Source organism: Amborella trichopoda, chromosome 13 (assembly GCF_054954075.1).
Source record: "Amborella trichopoda isolate Santa Cruz 75 chromosome 13, AtrichopodaSantaCruz75HAP2 v2.0, whole genome shotgun sequence".
Classification (NCBI taxonomy): Eukaryota; Viridiplantae; Streptophyta; class Magnoliopsida; order Amborellales; family Amborellaceae; genus Amborella; species Amborella trichopoda.
The window spans coordinates 4703980-4727209 of NC_142348.1; the positions used below are offsets into that span (position 1 = coordinate 4703980).

Genomic DNA, 23230 nt, shown 5'->3' on the forward strand with positions numbered 1-23230 from the left:
ACTGAATCTGGGCCGATATGGCGATCACGGATGTCCGGTAGTACTTGAATTTTCCTTTTTTACAAATCCAAATCACTTGAAATTTTTAGGTGTGTGTTCTTCTCATCAAGGTGGACCTAATAAAAATATAAAAAAAATTATTCCCTAAAAAAAAGGCAAAAATACCCCCCGAAACTTTTCAGGGGTATTTTGGTCAATTTATTTCATGTAAATTTTTTTTTTTGATATTTTTCGAAGATTCACCTATTTTTTTATAAACACAAGCCTAAAATTTCAAGTGATTTGGATTTGTAGAGAAATAAATAAAATTCAAACACTACTGGACATCCATGATCGTCAGATCAACTTAGCACTCTGGGTCGTTGGGCTCAGATGTTCATATGAGCTAGTGAGCTAATCTCAGCTTTTTCTATATATATATATATATATATATATATATATATATATGGGTGCAGTTGGCATACAAACGCCTCCGTCGGTGCAGAGGAACAATGCCCTTCAAATTTTATCATGGTATATAATTTTGATGTAAAATGTTATCAGGATTATCTCAAAATCTATTTTTATATCTAATTATAAAATTTTAAATTTCAAAAATGGTTAAAATCAAGTAGATCTATAAACATATGAAAATATTGAAAATGGACGGTGTAGATAATATGTTGTAAAATGCACTATTTCTGAGACTTAAAATCTTTTTATTTTTCATAATCATACATCTCGATGTCAAGATGATCAATCAAAGGGTTTTTCAACGTTAAAACTACCTTTTCCGATGAATTTTTTCGGGGCATCCATAGTTCTACATTATAAGGGTAGCATCCTTATATAAACTTTTTCCTATATATATATATATATATATATATATATAGGGAAAAGATCCGGTCAGCCCAAGGGCTGATAGCTACAGTGTCATTCAATGGCTCAGATTGAATCTAGACCGATTTGACGGTATTTTTTTTATACAAATCCAAATCACTTGAAATTTGGAACGTCTATTCTTCAAAAATAGAAGAATCTAATAAAAATATAAAGCAAATAATTCGCAAAATATAAATTGATCAAAATACCCCCGAAATTTTCGGGGGTATTTTGATCAATTTATATTTTGCGAATTATTTGCTTTATATTTTTATTAGATTCTTCTATTTTTGAAGAATAGACGTTCCAAATTTCAAGTGATTTGGATTTGTAAAAAAGAAATTCAAATACAAAATGAAATTGTAACCGTCAGATCAGCCCAGATTGAATCTGGGCCATTGGCTGACACTGTAGCAGTCAGCCCGTGGGCTGACAGAATCCACTCCCATATATATATATATATATATATATATATATATATATATATATATATATATAACTTAGTAAATAAAGGACACAATGTGGAAAACAAAGCTTATTCCACCAATATCCATGTAATGACTATATTATAAATGTCAAGATGAACTAGTATGAGGAAATTGGTTTAATTAGAGATTAGAAGACATAAGCCCACACTTCATCAATTTAAAAATAAAGAAAATAAAGTAGCTCATGTAAATACCTTTGCTTGAAATTTAACTAAATCTTTTTTTTTTTTTAAATAGATGACAGAGCTAAACTTTATTGCAATGGAAGGGCTTCAAGCAAAACCTTCTTACTTTTGAATCTCCAAGAAAATGAAATGTCGCCCACCAACCACCAAATCGAAGCTCATGGGTCAGTAAACATCTGACTAAAATTTTTTATCTTTACAAACTCCTCAACAGTTCTGCTTGTATCTTGATTGATTATTGCCTCAAACGACCAAGGATCTTACCAGTATTTGTTGCCAACCCATTTCATAATCAATACCAAGTAAGATCCTCATCACAACATACAACCATGAAGCCAAAATCCATAAGCTTCTCCAATAAGAGGTTCCAGGTGAGGAATTAGAGAAGCCTGAGCGATCTAATCACATAAGAAGAGTGAATCATACATATTTTTCTTAAGTCAGTCCATAGAATTTGAATGTCTAAGAGCGGTCCCTGAATGACCTCAGGGGATGGGGTACGGCAGATATTCTCTAAAGTTACTATTAAAATGACGTAGGACTTAATCAGTATAAGAAGGGTAGGAGATAACTCTTAGAACTTGTGGCGGAAGACTTAGACAAGATGGGGTAAATAGTGTGGCTTTGAGCAGTGATGCAAGAGAGAAGTCATCGAGGTGAAAGTGTTCAGAATGAAACGGTCAGTGGTACGAACATAAATAACAGTGGTAGTTTATTTGTCCATGTGTATGGATGAATGGGCTAAAAAGAAAGGACAAGAAGGGGTTTAGATGAGACTAATGAAGACAAGATATTCAGGAGGTTCGGAGTCTGAGGAAATTGAAGAGGCAAGAGAAGTGACTCAAGGAACCTAGGAACATGATAACTGATTTTCTTTAACCTCTAAGATGAAGGTCAAAATAGTAGCAGATCAGGGGGTCTCTTCTGCTCTGATGGAAAGAAATACTAGGGGTAGGGCAAATTAGAGTTGCAGACGTTGAGACACAATCGTAATAACTAAAGAAGTACGATTAAAGCCAGAAACATTGGTAAGAAAATTGTGAAAGAAATGGAAAGAGCACAAAGGCAGAATAGATGGCTTCTATGTTAACTATAGGGATGGGAAAATAGTATCAAAGGAGGGCAACAAGGAGTACCAAAGTTGTGGGTGGTAATGAAGATCAAATGATGGCATGAGAGAGAAGCCAAAAATTGGTGAGCTAACTCAAGATTTAGAACAATCAATATACTGTTGTTCCAAGGGTGGTTTCTATGACCGTGCCTATTGTGTTGCTTCTGCAGAAGATGCCAAAGAATATTGGCTGGTTCCCAGACTGAAGTGCCTCAAAAATTCTCCGCCTTTCTTTGAGACACATCCAGGTCCAGGCTGAAGTAAACTGTCTTTGGTTAAAGAGTCCATAATAACGCTCTTTGGCCAAATTTAATTGTGCTAATTTGCATTGAGGTAAGGTGGTATTTTAATTTTCTCTTCAGAACCATTTTGTCCTAAATCCTGAAGGACAAAAAGAAGCCTTAAAGGTGACATGCAGCCCATGTACAACTTTCCCCCTAAAATCGGCAAATAGATTTTGAAAGGCAAAAACCTTTTCTTTTGCCCTCAAAACCATTGGTTTCCAATATCTGCAGTTTTCATACAACTTTGAAGCACTATGATTTTTTGGAGGTTCCAGAACTTCACAAATATTGACATTGAATTCCTAAATTATTCAACCACTTTTTTTTGTCTTTTTCTTTTTTACATGTTCAGCCTAAAGTTTCCAAAATAGAGTAACTTCCCATGATTTAGGTTAATCTAGATTTGTTTCTAAAACGATTAACAAGCAACAGTATTTACTACAGAAAGTTCAGCACAGTGAGGACAAACATCAGACAAAATTCAGAAACTCCAAGGTTTAAGCACTATTGCTAATAGTGGAGGTATACAAAGATCTATGGCTGTGTCTCAAGGTAAATTGTGGATTTTAATCTACATTTGAGAAGTAGGTACAAAAAGCTGTCACTATAAATATATTCTTATCTGACCTTTTAGAGAAGCCACAACTTATGGAAGATTGGAAAGTGGATCTATGCACCCATAATTACAACATGCCATCTAAAACCTTAACAGTGGCATCATAATATACAAAGTTCAAAGAATACTAATAACCATTATGATGCATCACATTCTCCATGTATTTTAGAACAACTCCAGCAAGCGACTCATTTATTCAACCCCTTTTTAATTTATTCTCTTTCCAACTAAAAGTACATCAGCTTGTTTTGTTGATAAAAAGAAAAATCAATAGTCACGAATTATAAAAAAAAGCAATCAGCAACCAATGCATGTTTCCTAGTAAATCAACTATAAATTCACGTGGTCACCTAGGCAATCGCTTGTGTGTGTAGGACATTTATGCAATGCGCGACAATACTTTTCGGATGAAAAATAACAACACTCCAAGTCATTAGATGTGAAAAGAAAATGGAGGACAAATTTTGACCTACATTTTTTGTGTGTATGAAAATCTTTTTATTTTATGCGGCGCACCTCGATGAGGCGTGCACTTGTGTAAAATTCGGAGTTCTTCGAACTCCTTTTTTTTTTTAGAGAAAAAAAATTTATAACATGTCACATTATCAATTCATTTCTGTGAGCGTCAATCTAGACTGCCACACCTACACTTAGTTCAAATGGGCAGCTGACCTAGGTCTGGATCTGGACCCAGTAGGCCAGGTCTAGCTCCTCTTGACCTGGAGGCAACCCCATTTAGATCTTGGCCCAGACCTAGATCCAGCCTAGACCTTCCCAAGTCAGGTCAGGTCCAGGTAACTGGCAAGGGTCGACTTATCAGGACTTTGTCCAGCAGAACAGCCTCTTCATCCAATAGGACACTACGAGTAAAAAATAAAGAGGAAGTAACCATAGAAAATATAGAAAGACAAACACAGAATTGGAATATTCCTAAAGTACCAATTACAGATATTTATAAAAAAGGAACTTTTGAATTTAAGTCTAGTTCGCTATTAAGACAGTAGAGCAAAGTATGTCTGTAACTAGTAATCAGGAAAGCTTCCAGTCACTCTCTAATAGACTAATCCAAAATCATAAGGCTAAGGATTATAAATATCTACACATAGGTCTTATACAAATAGCAATTAAACCTCTAACTAGGTTAGGATTAAATAACTCAATCTTGTTATGTCTTAGGGATGATCGCCATAATAAGTTTACAGATTCTCTTTAAGGAATAGTAGAGTCTAGTTTGTATAATGGTCTTATATATTTTAACTGTTTTCCAAACTTTTCCGTCTCTTTAACAGACCCTAACCTTCTAAAGGTTCTCACCTTAAATTTAAAAATCCAAGGGTTTGATATGAACCCTGGATCACAAAATATAGAATTGGCATATAGAATATGCTATAAGGTAATGAGCACTTTATGTCCGAATGCTCTTCATATGGACACTAAAGGACAAACAGTATTTTTCCAGACAAATGTGGAAAAATCAAATACGGTCATACCTAAGTCTATAAGTTGGTCACAAATAACACTTCCAGAAAGCTGGTCCCTACATAATGAGAACCAACAGTCTAGAGTCCCAGCCAATAGAGAAGCTGACCAGATTATTGAATATCCTGATGGAGATATCGAAATACAATTTAATACAAATAGACGCACCAGAATAAATCTATCTGAAGAACCGGTTCGGTTACCCTCTAGACATACTGTACCTTCAAGACACTCTACCTCATCCATACCACAGAAACCTATACTAGATGGGCTAGCAAGAACAAATAGTAATATCCAAAGACCCGTATACAGAGTCTATGAACCAAGTTCATCTGATAATGAACCCACACCATCTGATCTAGATTTTAATGTACTTACTCTTCAAAAAGAAGAAAAATTTAGAATAGATATAGAAGGACTTAAGAATGACTTCCTATTGGAAGAAAATAGAGAAACAAGAAATTAGTATTTAGCAGAATTCCCTTAAGAATTGCTTGATGCCTTTCATAAAAGATTTAATAATTTATAAAGAAAAATAAACAGAACATAGGATTCTTTGATTGCCTAAGATGTACCCTGAAAGAAAAAGATATACCAATACCGGAGTTTGGTATAAATGCAATAGAAAACCAATACCAAACTTTCTATACAAATGAAGGAGAAGAAATACAGAGTATTCATCCTCCTGAAAAAAGCCTTCAGCTAAAAGGGGCATTAAAAGAAAAGCCAGAAACCAAAACCTCTCCTTATAAAATAATTCCAAAGGAAACTGAACATCATACACATAAAATAGATGTAACACCCCATATAATAGAACAAAATAACTATACTAATCTATGCCTACAAACCATTGGGAAACAAACAACAAGGATTGAAAATATGATAGGAAAATCTCCAAATAAGACCCAGGAAAAAATAATTATAAATAAGAAAAGGTTGTATTATTTAAACCTCCTCCAGAGCTCAGTAAGGAACAATTCAGCTTGGATAGCATAAAGAAGAGGGAAGAAAATCAAGAATTAATAGACGAATTGGTAAAAAAGTTAGCCAAGCTAAGCATAAAGGAAAAGAAAAGGTTTTTGAGCAAGATGCCATGGTATTACAAGAAGAAGAGTTAACTAATATGGAAATTCAACAAATGGAGGAAGCCTTTAAAACTGAAAGCCTGAATGTAAATAGAATAGACTACGACAGAAAGGTTAGGCCAACTTCTTAGACCATAATGTACTACCCAAGGCCTACCTCTGTAGACATCCTATTTTAAGAAGATCTAATCACTAGTACTGTGTCATATCCAGGGAGAACAATAGTTAATTGGAATATAGATGGAATGTCGGATAATCAAATACTGGATGCTATGAAACATATGACTATGTACGCAACAGCGTGAAAAGTAAGTGGAAATCATGATCAGGAAATAGCAAAGGCCATAATTTGTGGTTTTACAGGATGGCTAAGAGGATGGTGGAATTTTCATATAGATGAAAATACAAAAAGAGAAATATTGGCTGCCACAAGGCAATGGACAATAAAAAATGAGTTCGGCCAAGATATAGTTAATAGTGAAAGTGATGCAGTAAACACCCTAACATATACGATTACCCTTCATTTTGTTGGGAGTACTGCACTACTTGATGCCAGGTCAGAAGATCTCCTCTCTAATCTAAGATGCCCAACATTATCACATTATAAAAGGTATAAGGATGTATTCTTTTCTCGGCTCCTTTTCATAGAAGATAGCAAATCAGATCATTGGAAAGAAAAAGTCATAGCTGGTTGACCCCATCTTTTTGCCGAGAAGGTCAAGACAAGATTGAAAAATAAACATGGAGGAATAATCCCATATGCCTTATATACATTAGGAGAACTATCTGCATAAATATGTGCAGAAGGTCTTGCCCTCTGTACAAACTTAAAATTAAAAAGGCAACTAGAAAAACAAAAAATGACTGGCAGGAAAGAATTAGGAGACTTCTGTGAACAGTTCAGATATAATACTCTGCCCATGACTAAAGACACAAATACAAGAAAAAATAGGTATAAGAAATACAAATCAAATCCCAAAAAGACAATTGTTCGAGAAAAATTCTCTCCCAAGAATAAATTTAAAAAGTACAAAGGGAAGAGAAAATTACCTGTCTGTTATAACTGTGGAAAGGTAGGACATTTCAAAAATAAATGCCGAATAAAAAAGAAAATAAGGGCCTTACAAATAGAAGACAATATTAAAAGCCAAATATTTCACATATTACAAATAGATGAAGAATCGTCTGATAGTCTATCTGGTTCTGACACAGATCAACTGGTTGGAGAATTAGAGGATGAAAATTTAATCCTTGGCAGTTCAGATTCAGAAGATAGTAGCAATTCTTTTATAATATGCTATCTAAAGAAGAAAATTTAATCATTGATATTATAGATAAAATAACAGATCCTGAAGCTAAGAAAGAAGCTCAAATACAATACATTAATATAACAAAAGCAAATAAAAAGCCTCCTCCACTTGTTCGCACACAGGAAGACTATAATTTTGCCAAAATCCTAAGGATGGTTGAAGATAAAAATAATATCCATAGAGAACCATCCACATCCGAACTAAAGCAAGAAATAAATGAAGTAAGAAACGAATTAATAAGTTTAAAAAATAGAATACAGAATTTAGAACTAGTCTCTAACCATCAAGAAAATAGCCCTGAAAATTCTGATGAAGAATTAGAATTTGATAATATTATAAATAAATATAAAAACCCTTTATCTCCTGTAGAGGAGGAACTAGAATCTTCAAGCACAATACAAACAGGTAATTATGTAAACCTACTCGATAAAATAATCACTCAAAAATGGTTTACATTAGTAAAAATAATAGTACATAAAGAATACAGCTTTCAAACCCTAGCATTAATAGACTCAAGAGCTGATCTAAATTGCATAAATGAAGGATTAGTACCTACCAAATATTTTACGAAAACAACACAAATTCTGAATACAGCAAATGGTAGCAGACTAACCATAAATTATAAACTTTCTAATACTGCAGTCTGCAATAATTGAAATTGTTTTGAGCTTCCTTTCATCATGGTCAAAGGACTAAGCCAATCAGTAATATTGGGAACTCCATTTCTAAATATGTTATATCCATTAAGAATAGATAGCTCAGCAATTGAAGCTAATATTGAAGGCCATAATGTAAAGTTTGAGTTTATTGAAAAACCCAAAGTCAGAGAAGTAAATAGTATCAAGGAAACAATTTCAAATAAAGAAAAATTCTTATATCTCAAAGAAGAACTAAAATATAAAATAATTGAAGACAAATTGTCAATCCCAGAAAAAAAAAGATAATCGAATATTAAAAATAAAATAGAAAGTGGAATATGTGCTGAATTGCCAAACGCCTTTTGGGAAAGCAAAAAGCATATTATAAATCTTCCTTATGAAGATGATTTTCATGAAGAAAAGATACCCACTAAAGCCAAGCCTATGCAAAAAAGAAATTGATGATCTACTGCTAAAAAATCTTATCAGGAAAAGCTCTTCTCCTTGGAGTTGTCAGCATTCTATGTGGAGAAAGCATCAGAAAAAGAAAGAGGGGTCCTCGTCTGGTAATAAACTACAAACCTCTCAATAAAGTGTTACGGTGGATAAGGTATCCAATCCCTAATAAAAAGGATCTTCTTGATAGATTAGTAAATGCTTGTATATTTTCTAAATTTGATCTAAAGTCTGGATACTGGCAAATCCAGATTGCAGAAAAAGATAAATATAAAACTGCCTTCAATGTCCCCTTAGGACAATATGAATGGAACGTGATGCCCTTTGGGTTGAAGAATGCTCCATCAGAATTCCGAAATATTATGAATGATATTTTTAATCCTTATATGAAATTCATGATAGTTTATAATGATGATGTCTTAATATTTTCTGAAAGTATTGAGCAACATTTCAAACATTTAAATATTTTTATCAAAGCAATAAAAGCTGCAAGACTGGTGGTCTCAGCCAGAAAGATTAGCCTTTGTCTAACAAAAATACGATTCTTAGGACATAATGTCTTCCAAGGCAGTATAATCCCTATTGATAGAGCTATTGAATTCGCTGATAAATTCCCAGATGTAATTCTTGACAAAACTGACCTTCAACGATTTCTGGGGTGCCTTAATTATATTGCAGACTTCTATAAAGATCTAGCCTTTGATGCTAAGCCTTTATTCCAAAGGTTAAAAAAGAATCCACCAAAGTGGATAGACGAGCATACACTGGCTATAAAGAAAATAAAAATAAAAGCTAAAGAACTACCTTGTCTTACACTCTCAAATCCTACTGCTTTTAAAATAATCGAGTGTGATGCCTCTGAAATTGGATTGGGAGGAATACTGAAACAAAAGCTTTCAAATAAAGAAGAGTTGGTTCGTTTTACTTCCCGTATATGGAACCAGACACAACAAAACTACTCTACGGTTAAAAAAGAACTTTTAGCCACTGTTCACTATGTTACCAAGTTTCAAAGTGATTTACTCAATCAAAAGTTTCTTATACAAACGGATTGCAAAGCAGCCAAAGATATTCTCAATAAAGATGTTAAAAACCTTGTCTCAAAACAGATTTTTGCAAGATGACAAGGCATTTTATCCTCTTTTGAATTTGATATTGAACATGTTAATGGACATACAAATTATCTTCCTGACTTTTTAACCTGTGAGTTTTTGCAGGGGGGACAGGAGAGAGGACAGGAGAATAATACCAAGTAAGGGAAAGGGGAAAATGGACATAGTTCCAATACCAAGAAAAACTCTAATGACCTCACCAATAACCCCAAATCAGCTAGCTATAAAGCATGCGCAAGAAATAACTTTCTCACCTGAGGCAATCCCAATATTTAATAGCTCGGGTGGAGAAAAGACGAGGTTCATAGAAACCTCCTTTATAGCTACAATAATAATAGAGGATATTCATAAAAATAGAGACCCATATGAAATAGCAAATATTTATCTGGATAAACACCTCCATCCATCCAATAATGATAAAACCCGAGAATGGTTTGAAGCCATCTTTTTAGAAACAGGATCAATTACATTGGTCAATTTCTATAGGAAAAATACTAATATAATTGCCTACTCCAAATTCCAAATATGGAAAATAATATCATATGAGGAGTGGGGCAAGGACCCGATAAAACCCAGAAGGTTACAGACTGAAGGATTTAATAATAAATATTTCAGATATTCTGACTATATAAAAGTAAGGCACGAGGTCTTTTATTTCCAAAATAACAATAACTCCCATACATGGTTCCTTCAAATAAAAATACCGTCAATAGGGGATTCCCCAATTGGTTCAAAAATTGGTTCCAAATTTGGGGATCAAGGACAGAAATATTGCCCCCAAAAATACAGGCTTCTCAAAGGAAATTTATTGAATACAACAATAATAATACAAAAATAGATATACATATGTACTTTATGGCTGTATACTAAATACCCTGGATTATGAAATGGTCTTACCAAATATCTGATGACTATACTCATAATTGGGAATACATTCCCAACCTGGGAAGATAGATATATATAAAGTGGTGGGACGTCTATGAGAACAAAGCCCTAGATCCTGAAAATATTAAAATGAAGAAATCCCGGTCCCATCTCCAGAAACAGAGATAAATATGTCCAGTTATATATACAAAATGCGCCAACAGCACCCTGCAGCTAGTAAGGAGGAACTCAAAAAGAAGCTCTTACAAATCTTTGATGAAGAAGAGGAAGCCATGTCTGCCTCTACACAAAATGAGGAAGATTATACACCAGAAAATGAAGATTGTGAGCTCCAACAACCGCGACCTCATTTTTCATAAGCCCGAATAAATGCTGCCAAAAGACCTTTTGACCACCGACAGCCTTTTACTATTACCAGATGTCGCCGACACCTTTTTGTCACCTCAGCTTTTCACTGTGCTGCCGACACCTTTTTGTCACCTCAACTTTTCACTGTGCTGCAGTCACCTTTTTGTTACCTCGGCTTTTCACTGTGCTGCCGACACCATTTTGTCACCTCACCTTTCACTGTGCTGCTGACATCTTTATGAAGAAGATTAATAATCTTTGAAGTCCGACGCCTATAAGGAGGGAGGGATGAAGTGGCAAGCATCCGAAAGTGCTCTCCCCCAGTGACCACTAGTGATCTCCCCCAGTGCTCTCAGCTCTCTCTCAGTCTCTCAGCTCTCTCTCAATCTCTCAGCTCTCTCTCAGTCTCTCAGCTCTCTCTCAGCTCTAAGCTCTCTTAGTATAGCTCTCTCTCAGTCTCTCAGCTCTAAGCTCTCTTAGTATAGCTCTCTCTCAGTCTCTCAGCTCTCTCTCAGCTCTAAGCTCTCTTAGTATGGCTCTCTCTTAGTCTCTCAGCTCTCTCTCAGCTCTAAGCTCTCTTAGTATAGCTCTCTCTCAGTCTCTCAGCTCTCTCTCAGCTCTAAGCTCTCTTAGCTCAGCTCTCTCTCAATCTCTCAGCTCTAAGCTCTCTTAGCTCAGCTCTCTCTTAGTCTCCCAGCTCTCTCTCAGCTTTAAGCTCTCTTAGCTCAGCTCTCTCTCAGTCTCTCAACTCTTAGCTCTCTCAGGTGGCTCTTAGCTCTTTCAGCACACAGTTCTTGCAAATATCTCTCTGCTCTTCAAAGCTATATTATCTATCCCTCTCAAAGATATCTATGCTCTTCAAAGCTCTCTCAAATATCTCTCTGTTCTTCAAGCTCTCCCAGATCTCACTCTCTGCTATCATAGCTCCACTTTGCAACCCTCTCCGCTCTGCTCTTTAAAGTTTTCTCAGAACTCTCTCTGATATTTCAGGCTATTCCCGAATCTCTACTCTTCTAAAAGATACCTCTCAGTTCTCTCTCTCTCCGTTTCAAGTTTTCTTACTATGTCTGCAACAACCACTCTAACTGCAAACCACTTTCTATATAATCAACTCTCAGTCAGCTCTCCGATATCTTTCTGAAATCTCACGATACCCTTTCTGTAATTTCAGTATTCACTCTCTGTAATTTCACTATTCACCCTCTGTAATTTCACTATTCACTCTCTGTAACTATTCACTCTATGTAATTTCACTATTCACTCTCTGCCACTTCACTGTAACCTTACTACTGTATATCGGGTTGTATATCGGGTGGTGTATCTAGCCACACCGAGTTTCTTTTGCGAGATTGTAAAGTTTCTTAATGTGTGATTGTAACCTGAACACTCTACCGAGCTACTGCCCAGAAGAGTGGAAGTTCTCTTCTAGTTATTGCAAGTGTCTTATGTGAGTATATTATTTTTACCTTATGCAAGTTAAATTAATACTCTGTTTAAAAGTTTGAAACGTTACATACGTTAATTGGTTTGTTATTGATATATCTCCCGTATTACTGCTTATCTGTTTAGTTGTTTATTTACTCGTAAAGTTTGTGTACTAACTACTAAATATAGTAGAAAATAGTTGCTCAGAATAGATCTTGGTGTACTTTGGTATCGTATATTTCTAAATTTGATTTAAAGCCTGGATACTGGCAAATCCAAATTGCAGAAAAAGATAAATATAAAACTGCCTTCAATGTCCCCTTCGGACAATATGAATGGAACGTGATGCCCTTTGGGCTGAAGAATGCTCCATCAGAATTCCAAAATATTATGACTAATATTTTTAATCCTTATATGAAATTCATGATAGTTTATATTGATGATGTTTTAATATTTTCTGAAAGTATCGAGCAGCATTTCAAACATTTAAATATTTTTATCAAAGCAATAAAAGTTGCAGGACCGGTGGTCTCAACCTGAAAGATTAGCCTCTGTATACATATATATATATATATATATATATATATATATATATATATATATGGGATAATCTAAACTTCACAACCCTTCAAATTACAAAGGGTCAAGATAGAGAGAGTTTTGAAGGGTTGATTTATTAATTTTGTAGTCTATTTTTTAAAAAAAGTTACTTTTATGGGGCAATTTTGTAAATATTACTATAAAACAAAGGGTACTTTTGTCATCTCTATAAGGGGTAAAGTTGAAATTTTAACTAAAGGACAAGGGCACTCTACAAATTAAGTTTCAGGACAGTAACTTCTAAAATGCCATTGTACTTTTGTGAAAATTTCAAATTTTCCCTTGCTTGATGGTAAAGTTACCTATTTAAATAATTTTTTAATAAAAAAGTAATGCTTGTTTTGATAAATACACCCATCACAACCCCTTCTAACTTGAACCATTGCATTTGGAGGAGCTGTTAACTCTAGAAAAACCCTATACATATATATATATATATACATATATATATATATATATATATATATAATTGTATTTACTATATATTATAATATCATATTTTTAAAATTATATAAAACATAGATTTATATATCAATCATACTAAATATAATTTATGACCCTGACCTGACCTGATCAAACAGGTTAGGTCCAATTCTAACCTAGACCTTGTCGGATCGGATCCAGTTGTGGTAATCCTAAGCTAGACCTTGTCGGATCAGATCCAGTTGGGGTAATCCTAACCGAAACCCAACACCTTTAAAGCCCTACTTGATACTATTCCATATGCTTCAAGGCCCATATATACATTGAAGTAAGGGGTGTGTGCGTGTGTGTGCATATATAGAGAAAGTTTATACAAGGTAAAGGTTGCAACCTTATACTATAGAAGTAAAGCATACCTTAAAAATCAATAGAAAAAGTGTTTCAAAATTGGAAATCTATTTGATCATCTCAACCTCGCGATGTAAGGATAAAAAGAAAAGTAAGGGCACCTTAAAATCAGTAGAAAAGAGTGTTTCGAAATTGGAAAACCTTCTATTTGATCATCAAAACTTCGCGATGTAAGGATATAAAGAAAAAAAGAATTTCAAAACTTAAAAATAACACATCTTGTAACAAGTGTTTATAAATGTGCTTGATCTGCACCATTTTTGGAATTTCAAACTTAATAATTAGGGTTAAACATGGATTTTCAAGCAATTGTAAGGTCTCCGACACTATAACTCCATTTTCTGGCAAAATTTAAAGGTGCCTCTTACTTGTATAGATTAAGGGGGCCACTTATAAAAACCTCACCCTATATATATATATATATATCATCAACATCATCATCATAGCCTTTTTCCAATTAATTTGGGTCGACTACACGAATCTTGATTCGCCATTTTGCTCTATTTAAGGCCATACCCTCAGCGAAGCCATAAGCCCTCATATCTTTTCGGACTACTTCCAACCACATCCTTTTGGGCCTTCCCCTTGCCCTTTTCAATCCTTCCACTTGAATTCCACTTGAACTAACTCGCACCTCCTAACATGTGTTGTACTGGGTCAGCGTCACACATGACCAACCCACCTAAGTCTACTCCCTCTCATCTTATCACCTATTGGTGTCAAAGCCTAAATTTTCCCAAATGCATTCAGTTCGAATTTTATCCCTTCTTGTCTTGCCACTCATCTATCTCAACATCCTCCTCTCCGCTACACTCATTCTATGAGTATATTGTTTTTTGTGCGCTCAACATCCCGCCCCATATAGCAAAGCTGGTCTCACAGTTGTCTTATAAAACTTTCCCTTCAGCTTCATTGGTATGCGGTGATCACATAAAATTCCAATTGCACATATCCACTTTGCCCACCTAGCTCTAATTCTGTGTGCAACATCTTCAATTTCCCCATTTTCCTGGATTATCAACCCAAGATATCAATAGTAGGGTCTTTTGGTACTTCATGGTCGTCAATCTTAACTACTTCCTCATCTCTACTCCTATTATTACTAAACTTGCATTCCATATACTCTGTCTTAGTCCGGCTAATTTTAAAACCTCTGTTTTCTAGAGCATCCCTCCAAAATTCTAACTTTGTGTTGACGTCGTTTCAGGTCTCATCGATCAAAACTATGTCGTCTACGAACAACATGCACCATGGTACCTCATCTTGTAGGACTGACCAAAGTGAAGGACACGAGGCAATCCATATGACCTACATTCACCAAAAATGGCACTCCATTTCTTTAATTTAATTCAAGTGAATATGCATGTGTATAAAACTTGCTGACGATTGGTATCCTACTTTCCCCAAAAAAAAAAAGAAGAAAAAGCAAAAATCTAGCACGCAACAGGCTGTTTATTTCTGCAAGCTTCAGTTCAAGTCGTCAGGTCTATAATGTTCCAATGACTGTGGCTACAAAAAAAGAAAAAAAAAAATCTAACAAGCAACACAGGTCGTCAAAACTGAGAGCTGCAATCTAGATTGTCGGGCCTCTACTGTTCCAAGGCTTGTAGGCTATGTGTGTGTGTGTATGAAAAAGTTTATATAAATTTTCAACCTTATTCTGTAGAAGTGAGGCACGCCTCGAACACACATCAAAAAAGGTCATTCCAACGCTATAAAACCCTCCAATTGATCATCTCAACCTCGATACGCATGTATATGGAATGAAAAGGATCTCAAGTCCTAAAATAGTGCATCATATGTATATGGAAAAAAAAGGATTATCAAGTTCTAAATAATGCATCTTGAAACACATTATCAGGACCGTTCATTTTCAAGATTTTCAAGTGTTTATATATTTGCTCTATCTGCATCATTTTTGGAGTTTTAAATATCATAATTAGATGTGAAAATAGATTTCAGTCCATCCTAAGAATTTCCAACACCAAAATTACATCTTTTGATACAGTTTGGAGGTGCACCTTACTTTGATTGTTTTAATGTTGACAGCATATGCAAACTATACACACACACACACACACACATACATATATATATATATATATATATATATATATATATATATATTGCTTGTCGATAAATAAAAATCAATGGCAGTTTAACACAAGGTTAGCAGGAAATCTAAACAAAGAACATACATAAAATGCCCAAAAAAATAAAAAATCAAAAATATATTTAGAAAAAAAAACTTACAGGAACAATGAGTTTTTGGCCTCCACGATGTAATTCGAATCTCCAAAAGATGCCCTAAAAATAGCACAGAGAACTAATCTCAGCATACAAAGAGACAACTGTGTATAACATGTTCCGGGTAACCATAAGCATATAATCAAACCATGTAGTTGATAGTTTTCCAATCCAAAGTTTACGTTGTTTGACAAAATGAACCTTTTGGTTCTTAATACAGTAGGCATATCTCACATATAAGAAAAAGAAAGAAAGAAGGAAATGCACAAGATAATCAACAACCCATGCAACAAAAATTGGATTCATACAGAAGAGAAGATGCATGATAACAAAATCCATTTGGACTTACATAAATGATAAAATAACGTCACCTGAATGCCTATAGTATAAACCATCCGCACTGTGCTATAATCCGAAATTTTTCTGCCACCTCCCACTTCAAATTCAAGAGCAGTACTGCAGCATGAGGGATGTCATGTGAGACACATGAGTAATGCAACTGATAAAATACAATGGCAATAAACTTCTATTAAGGAGACAACATTATAAAGAGTAAGAGCAAACATAAGCAAGTATATCTACGAAGGAAAGAACAGGGCAAAATTTTAAGACATTAAGGAGGATGACTCAATATTTTAACAAATGCCTCCATAGGAAAGCCCATATACAAACAAAAAATACTAAGTTTTAAGTTTAAATTTTGTTAATGAAAATAATAATGCTAATGTTGTCACCATGTTGACCTATATGTTGGAAGTCTATAGCAAGTTAAAGAACATAGAAACGCCTAAAATTGAAGACCTAATATCCACAGGCATCTACGAATGCTCAGCAATGAGGCCTCATGGGAAGCATAGGTTTAACTTGACCAACATGCAAATGTGCTATGTCGAAATAGGCGATTACCATTAAGTTAGTAGACTTGGAACTGAAGACTCAAAGATAAAATCTACTTGTGGACCAGCAACTACCAAAATCAAGAGACTGAATCTAGCAAACATAAAATAACTTTCTCATCACAGCTTTATCACATTCAACAATATTAGGCGTCAATGTACCCCAAATTTCTTCAAAAAAATAGCTAGCATAAAGCAACCATGGTAGGCAATTGCTTATTTCCAATATGACCAAATGGTTCACAAGCTCTTACCCATGATAATCATCTTTATATGTATCAGGAAAAAATGCAAAAGTGCATAGAATTCAGCAATTGATAACAATATACAGAAATCCAAATGAGTCCCACAAATTGATCCGGATGACCCAATGACAGCGATATTTCAATCTCGTAACTCAGCCAAATCTTCTTCTTTTTTTTATCACGCATTTCGTATTATTGAAATGCCTCTTACAAGACAATTCGGCTCAAAATATGGCCAAGTCCCAAGCTAAGATGGTGATAAAAAACATAGGATTTTAAGCTAATATCCCTTATAATTAGCAATATTTAAAAAAATAACACTTTCCATGTCCTTTTTTCTTTTTTTATCTTTTACAAGTGGTTTGGAACTATTAGTACCAGAATGCTCAATGAAATTCCAGTTAGTAATTCGAAACTAATAGTTCTAGATCCCTTTGATCTATTCTTTTTATAGGGAGTCAAATTGATCAGGAGCTTTGATCTAATATTTTTTGTAATGAATCAAATGGATCAGGAACCATTAGGTCCGGTCCACTTTGATTCCTTACATGAGTGATTTGGAACTAACAGTCCAAACCACTTTGATTCCTTACAATAAGCAGTAAGGAGCTAATAGTTCTGGACCACTTTGATTCCTTGCAATGAGCAATTTCGGAACTAGTAGTCTAAGCCCATTTGATTCCTAACAATGAGTTCTGGAAGACTGGAACTATTAGTTCTGACTGCTTTGATTCCTTACAATGAGCGGTTTAGAACTAATAGTTCTGAACATGGGTATTTTGAGAAAAAATAGAAAAACATGAAAAAAGGGACATTAGTCTAAAATGTAACATATGCAGGACATTATTCTAACACCGCAAAATTAGGGGATATTAGCATAATTTCCCAAACAACATTAACATGGGTTTCAAACCAAACATCACCCATCATACTTCTACCAAAACACTACTTATTTTGATAGCCATAATTCATGAACTCAGTGACTTGGATATCAAGTAAAGTGCAATCACCAACCTTCCAATTCTACCAGCGATTCTACCATGAGATTTGGCAGAGAAGTGACGAGTATAATGTCCAGATGCTCCAAAAGAACCAGTACCAAACTACAGAACCAAAGAAAAAAAATTCAGCTCAATTACAAAGAACACATGGCTGGCATAACCACATAACCTTGAGCATACATGACAAATAAATTTATCACTTGTAACGACACAAATATATTTCCTTGTACAAGTCACGAAACAAAAAATCTTTCTTCATAACTAGTAGGCAAGGAAATCACTCATAATGTGAAGCCAAGGCAAACAAGTCAAAGACTGTCAAATTTCCATGGTGGCCAAAGTATCTTCATATTCAAGTTCATAATCTTGAGGAAACTCCTCAACAATGTCAACATCGCCGTCATTATACATGTGTACCTGATAAATCAAATATCTAGGTACAGCACCATCTGTTGGTGGCTAAGAGCCTCCACATCTTTTTTATTTCTTTTTTTGATAATTTGAGCTTCGATATGTATGGGGAACCATAATATTGCACCGTACATGATGGGCTTAGAAGGTTATTTAAGATTGAAGATAAAAAGAAAACACATAATATTTGTTTAAGTGATCACAATTCACAAGGACTCATTAAGCTCAACACTAGATCTCCTACCTTCAACTCCCCAGCAGCCGAATTTTTCTCTTCCTTCCTTTGCCATCCAACAGCTATAGTTGGTTCTACTCCAAAAATGAGTTGTATCTGGAAAGAAAAGGAGTCAACTATTTCACAAGTAACATTGTCGATTAACCTGACCCAAATATAAAGGAAAGCTCACAACATATTCTTGCCATATTTCGCATGTTACATGCAAAATAGGTTCGTTTAAAGCTTCCTTCATACTTGACAAGGTTAAAAAACAGTACAGTTGGAGGGGGGAAAAAAAACTCTCCACAAGATCTCTCCACAAGCATGCACATGATACACGCATATAAATATACCTAATCAAGCATGCAGCAGATGTGCATTCTTTGATATGATATTTTATCAAATGAGGGTTAAAAGTACATTAATTATTTACAAACCATCAACGGAATAAAATGGAAAAATTATTGAAACTAAGTCCAGGTGCTACATTAAGAAACCTTACATTTCCAGTGGATGTCTCAGATAGTTGACGAGTCCAGGTGTTCGAAAGATTGATTGAACCATCTCTCAGAGAAACTGTGATCCCACTCGTAGCAGTTGAGTGAAGTGATACATGACTGAATCAACAACACAACAAATAAACAGTTTAACCAAATGCACAAATTTAAAAAATTTCCACAGAATCTGACAACATTCTGTACCTTTATCTTTAATTTACATGACTTGAGAGTGGCATATGATATCATCTGGGCATCCACCATCTATTTTCAACAATGGATGGTGAAGACAAATTGCACCCAGATGAATGTTCAGTCATTGGGAGCTATGATTAATTCCCACCGACTATTGTAGGAAACATAAAGTGAAACTCCAGCTGTTTGCTGTATACCTACATAGGCTACCTATTTTGGATAAACCAATTTGTACTATATATACTACGTATGCAATATAACTTGTAAGAGAAAGGAAAAATACACTCCATCAAACAAAAAAAAAAAACTAAAAAAAAGGATAATATATGATCCATGTATTTTATACTAGCAAACATGAACGTATGGTTTATCATCATCCAATCAATTGTTTGGGCAGTGATGACAAGAAAAATACGGAAGAACATTTCATGAATTGAACTTTATAGTGGAACCCGATCCCCTCCATCACTGTCCAATTCCTTGATAAGATGGTGATAACTTCATACCATGGGGTTATGATGATGCTATGGATCGTATTATTCAGGCCTAAAACAAAATTCCATACCGAGATGTTTGTATCCCGAGAAGGGAACGTAAACCAGCAGAAGCCATGAATTCTATGGAAGCAACCGAAGAAGCCTGGTGCCTGAGAACAGCCGTTGCACCTCCTCCACCGGAATTTCCACTGACCGCCAAGTTTCCACCTAAGGCAACAGTGTTTCTCTTGGATATTCGAGATTGCACTTCGCTCGCCATTCCCATTCTGTCATATGATGGATGTGTGAGAGAAAAAAACTTGTAGTTTTTTTTTTGATTATGAGAGAGAAATTGTTGACTGCCACGTTTCCACCTTGGGAAACAATATTTGTCTTATATATTTGAGACTGCACTTTGCAGTCATTGTTATTCTGTCATATGATGGATTGGGAAGAGATTGAAACCGATAGTTTTTCTGATAATGGGAGAGAAACTGTTAGCCTGCAAAGAACCAGAACACTAGGCACTCCCTAGGAAGGTAAATTAAAGAGAATTCTCTCAAGTTGAAGAAACAATTCAAGCAAACACTTGAAGATAAAAAGCTTATATAGCAACATAGCACTTTGTCGTTTACAACTAGCATTGATGCATAACCAAGTTCTCACATGCAAATATCATCACAAAACAACTAAAGAACATAAGCAACTAATACCGAGTATGATAACAGAAGACCACATCCATACTTCCATGTGACCAATTTCATTTTTATATGCTCGATGTAATCAAATCAGCATAGAAACCAAAGTTCATGATGAAACATTACTTTCAAATAATTATCACCACATATCCAAAAGAAGTAAACGGCTCTTGCAAAAGAAAACAAAATGGAAAGGTGGGTACCCTCTCAAGATGCCACCACCATTTAGAAACTGTGGCAAAGACAAATTTACAAGTATAGAACCAGAAGGCTGAACATGAGCGGATGCCTTTTCTTCTTCTCGTCGACGTTTTAATCTTTCAAACTCCTCCTTGATTTCTTCAGGTTTATTCAACTTTGGTCCAAGCTCCAAACCTGAAGTTACTCCTTCCATTCCATAAATATCGTATATTTGCCTTTTATGTTCATCGCATAAAATTTCATAAGCATGGCGAATTCGTTGAAAATTCTCAGTAGCTATATCTTTCATCTGAAACCAAGGAAATAACTCAAATCAATGACCATTTTTGCAGGCTCATTTCTTAATACCATCACATCAGACCAGTGATAAGACATCTAAATACTAGAGATGACACTAAACAAGTAATCCATAGAACTTGGGTAGAATCTAATACAAAAAACACTAAGTGGAGCTTGAACAGGTTAGCATTTATGCACTTCAACACATGAACTCATACAAGCACAAATGAGCATCTAAAAGCATTGCAAAAGATGTAAGCACATGAGCAAATATCCGAACCCACGCATTGTCGATTATGCCTACAAGCAACAATAACAACATAAAAGTACCAACAATAATAACAAAGCGTGCAATCAGAATCAGAACTGATAACAAAGACATAACAATAAAAAAAGAACCCATCATTTTACATAAAAACCAAAGTCCAATCATCCAATCCCTTCCTTTTACATTATCATTTCTTCAGTTTTTGTTTGATAAGAAAACGAACCCATCATTATTTTTCTTCTGTATTAGTAAAAGCGATCTCTTTTTCCACTTGCTTTTAGCAAATAACAAAACCCAACGTCTTCTTCCATTTGTTCTTACATGCAAATAGAAAAACCCAACATTACAATATCATACAAATTACAGTGAACGGAGGATACCTCGGAAGACTGGTACTTGTCTGGGTGATAAATCTGAGCCCATTGCCTGTATGCTTTTCGTATCTCTTCGTCTGAAGCTTCTGGCGATATATGTAACAGAGCATAGAGCTCTGTGTAGGGGGGCGTGTTTTCCATCATTGAACTTGGCTCTACTCAAATGGCAAACTTAGCTCTACTCCAATGGCAGCACGAGCGGAAGATTACAGTATTCTCTCTCTATTTATACTTATACCGAATAAAAGGTTGCTCACTCTTCTCTCTCTGGAGTGTTCCACACTCCGCTCTCTCTACTCTTCCAAAGGAAAATTCCACCCCCTTTCTCTCTTCGGCTCCTGTAATTGATTGCAGGCCAGCTCAATGGCTTTCTGTCTGCCCCGAGGCCGTTTCTCTCTCCCTCTACAACGCATGCAATTAGGGCTGTTCCTTGGATAAATCAAATTTTCGAACGATATATTCTACGCTACTTAAACCTATCCTTTAACCTATTTTTTAACCTAAACTAAATTAAAATACATAATATATTATTTCTTAACCTAGATCCTTTCTCTTTTCACTTATATATCCCAAAAGTATTTTTTTCTATCTTTTCAATGTCTTTCACAATTTTTCTCCTCTCATATTTCTCCAAACACTTTTATGCCTCCTACAATTCTATGAAGCTCTTTTCTCTCTAGATGTTTGGGATGATGGCTTTTAAAAAATTTATATCTTTTTAAATTTATTTTACCTGAAAAAATATATTTAAATTAGCTCAGGGTTAAAAAAAAATAAAATCTATAACTTTTATGCCCAATATATCTTTTAAAACTTAAGGGCTATTTGGGAACATATAAATCTATTATATGAAAACAGATTACCCAAAAATATGACATTTCCATTTGTTTAGGTACACTTTAGTAATAAGAAAATGAAAAAAAAATTACTCAAGATTTCCCCAAAAATGATGAAAAATCGTAATCTGGGCAAATCTTTAGCTTCCGTAATCAAGGAAATCTTTCAAGGTGTGTTTCTACCTAGCCCCAAAAATCTAATGATTCACCTCCTAATAAACTAAAAAAAATCTTCAACTCGTACCTAAAATGCGGCAACTCAGCTCCTTTGCAAACCGAATGGCACATATATTTAAACCTCAAAAATCAAAGCTGCAGCTCCATCTTCTACAACCAATCGCTCTTTTGCAAACCAACCAATCGCTCCTTTGCTAACCGAATGGCATATATATTTAAACCTCAAAAATCACATAACAACCCCATTTTCTTTAACTAGCTGCTAAAACCTATCAGCGCTAAAACCGGCAGAATCATGTTCTTCAACTATAGTTGTAGTTATTGTTTATTGCTAGATATCCAATATTTATTTTTTAATTATTGTTTATTGCTAGATATCCAATATTTATTTGTTGGGTTATGCAACCACAATTGTAGGCTATTGTTCCAAAAAAAATAAACAAATTTGGGTTGTCAGTTAAAATCAATCTGTTTATTTATTTTTGTTGATAAATTCGA

At 34.8% G+C, this 23230-nt stretch overlaps 1 protein-coding gene across 1 annotated transcript in view; it reads right to left on the reverse strand.

Moving 5' to 3' along the window:
* The window catches only part of OWL1 (DNAJ heat shock N-terminal domain-containing protein), a 28007-nt gene extending 5847 nt beyond the window's left edge, over nt 1-22160 (reverse strand). The window contains exons 1-8 of the mRNA XM_006838092.4: nt 21726-22160; nt 20801-21087; nt 19989-20186; nt 19234-19348; nt 18759-18845; nt 18117-18205; nt 16333-16417; nt 15968-16021 (exon numbers count right to left, since the gene is read on the reverse strand). Of these exons, the coding sequence (XP_006838155.2) occupies nt 15968-16021; nt 16333-16417; nt 18117-18205; nt 18759-18845; nt 19234-19348; nt 19989-20186; nt 20801-21087; nt 21726-21863 (1053 nt within the window). The 5' untranslated portion in view covers nt 21864-22160. The remainder of the gene's footprint in view (nt 1-15967; nt 16022-16332; nt 16418-18116; nt 18206-18758; nt 18846-19233; nt 19349-19988; nt 20187-20800; nt 21088-21725) is intronic.
* Nucleotides 22161-23230: the final 1070 nt, after the last annotated feature.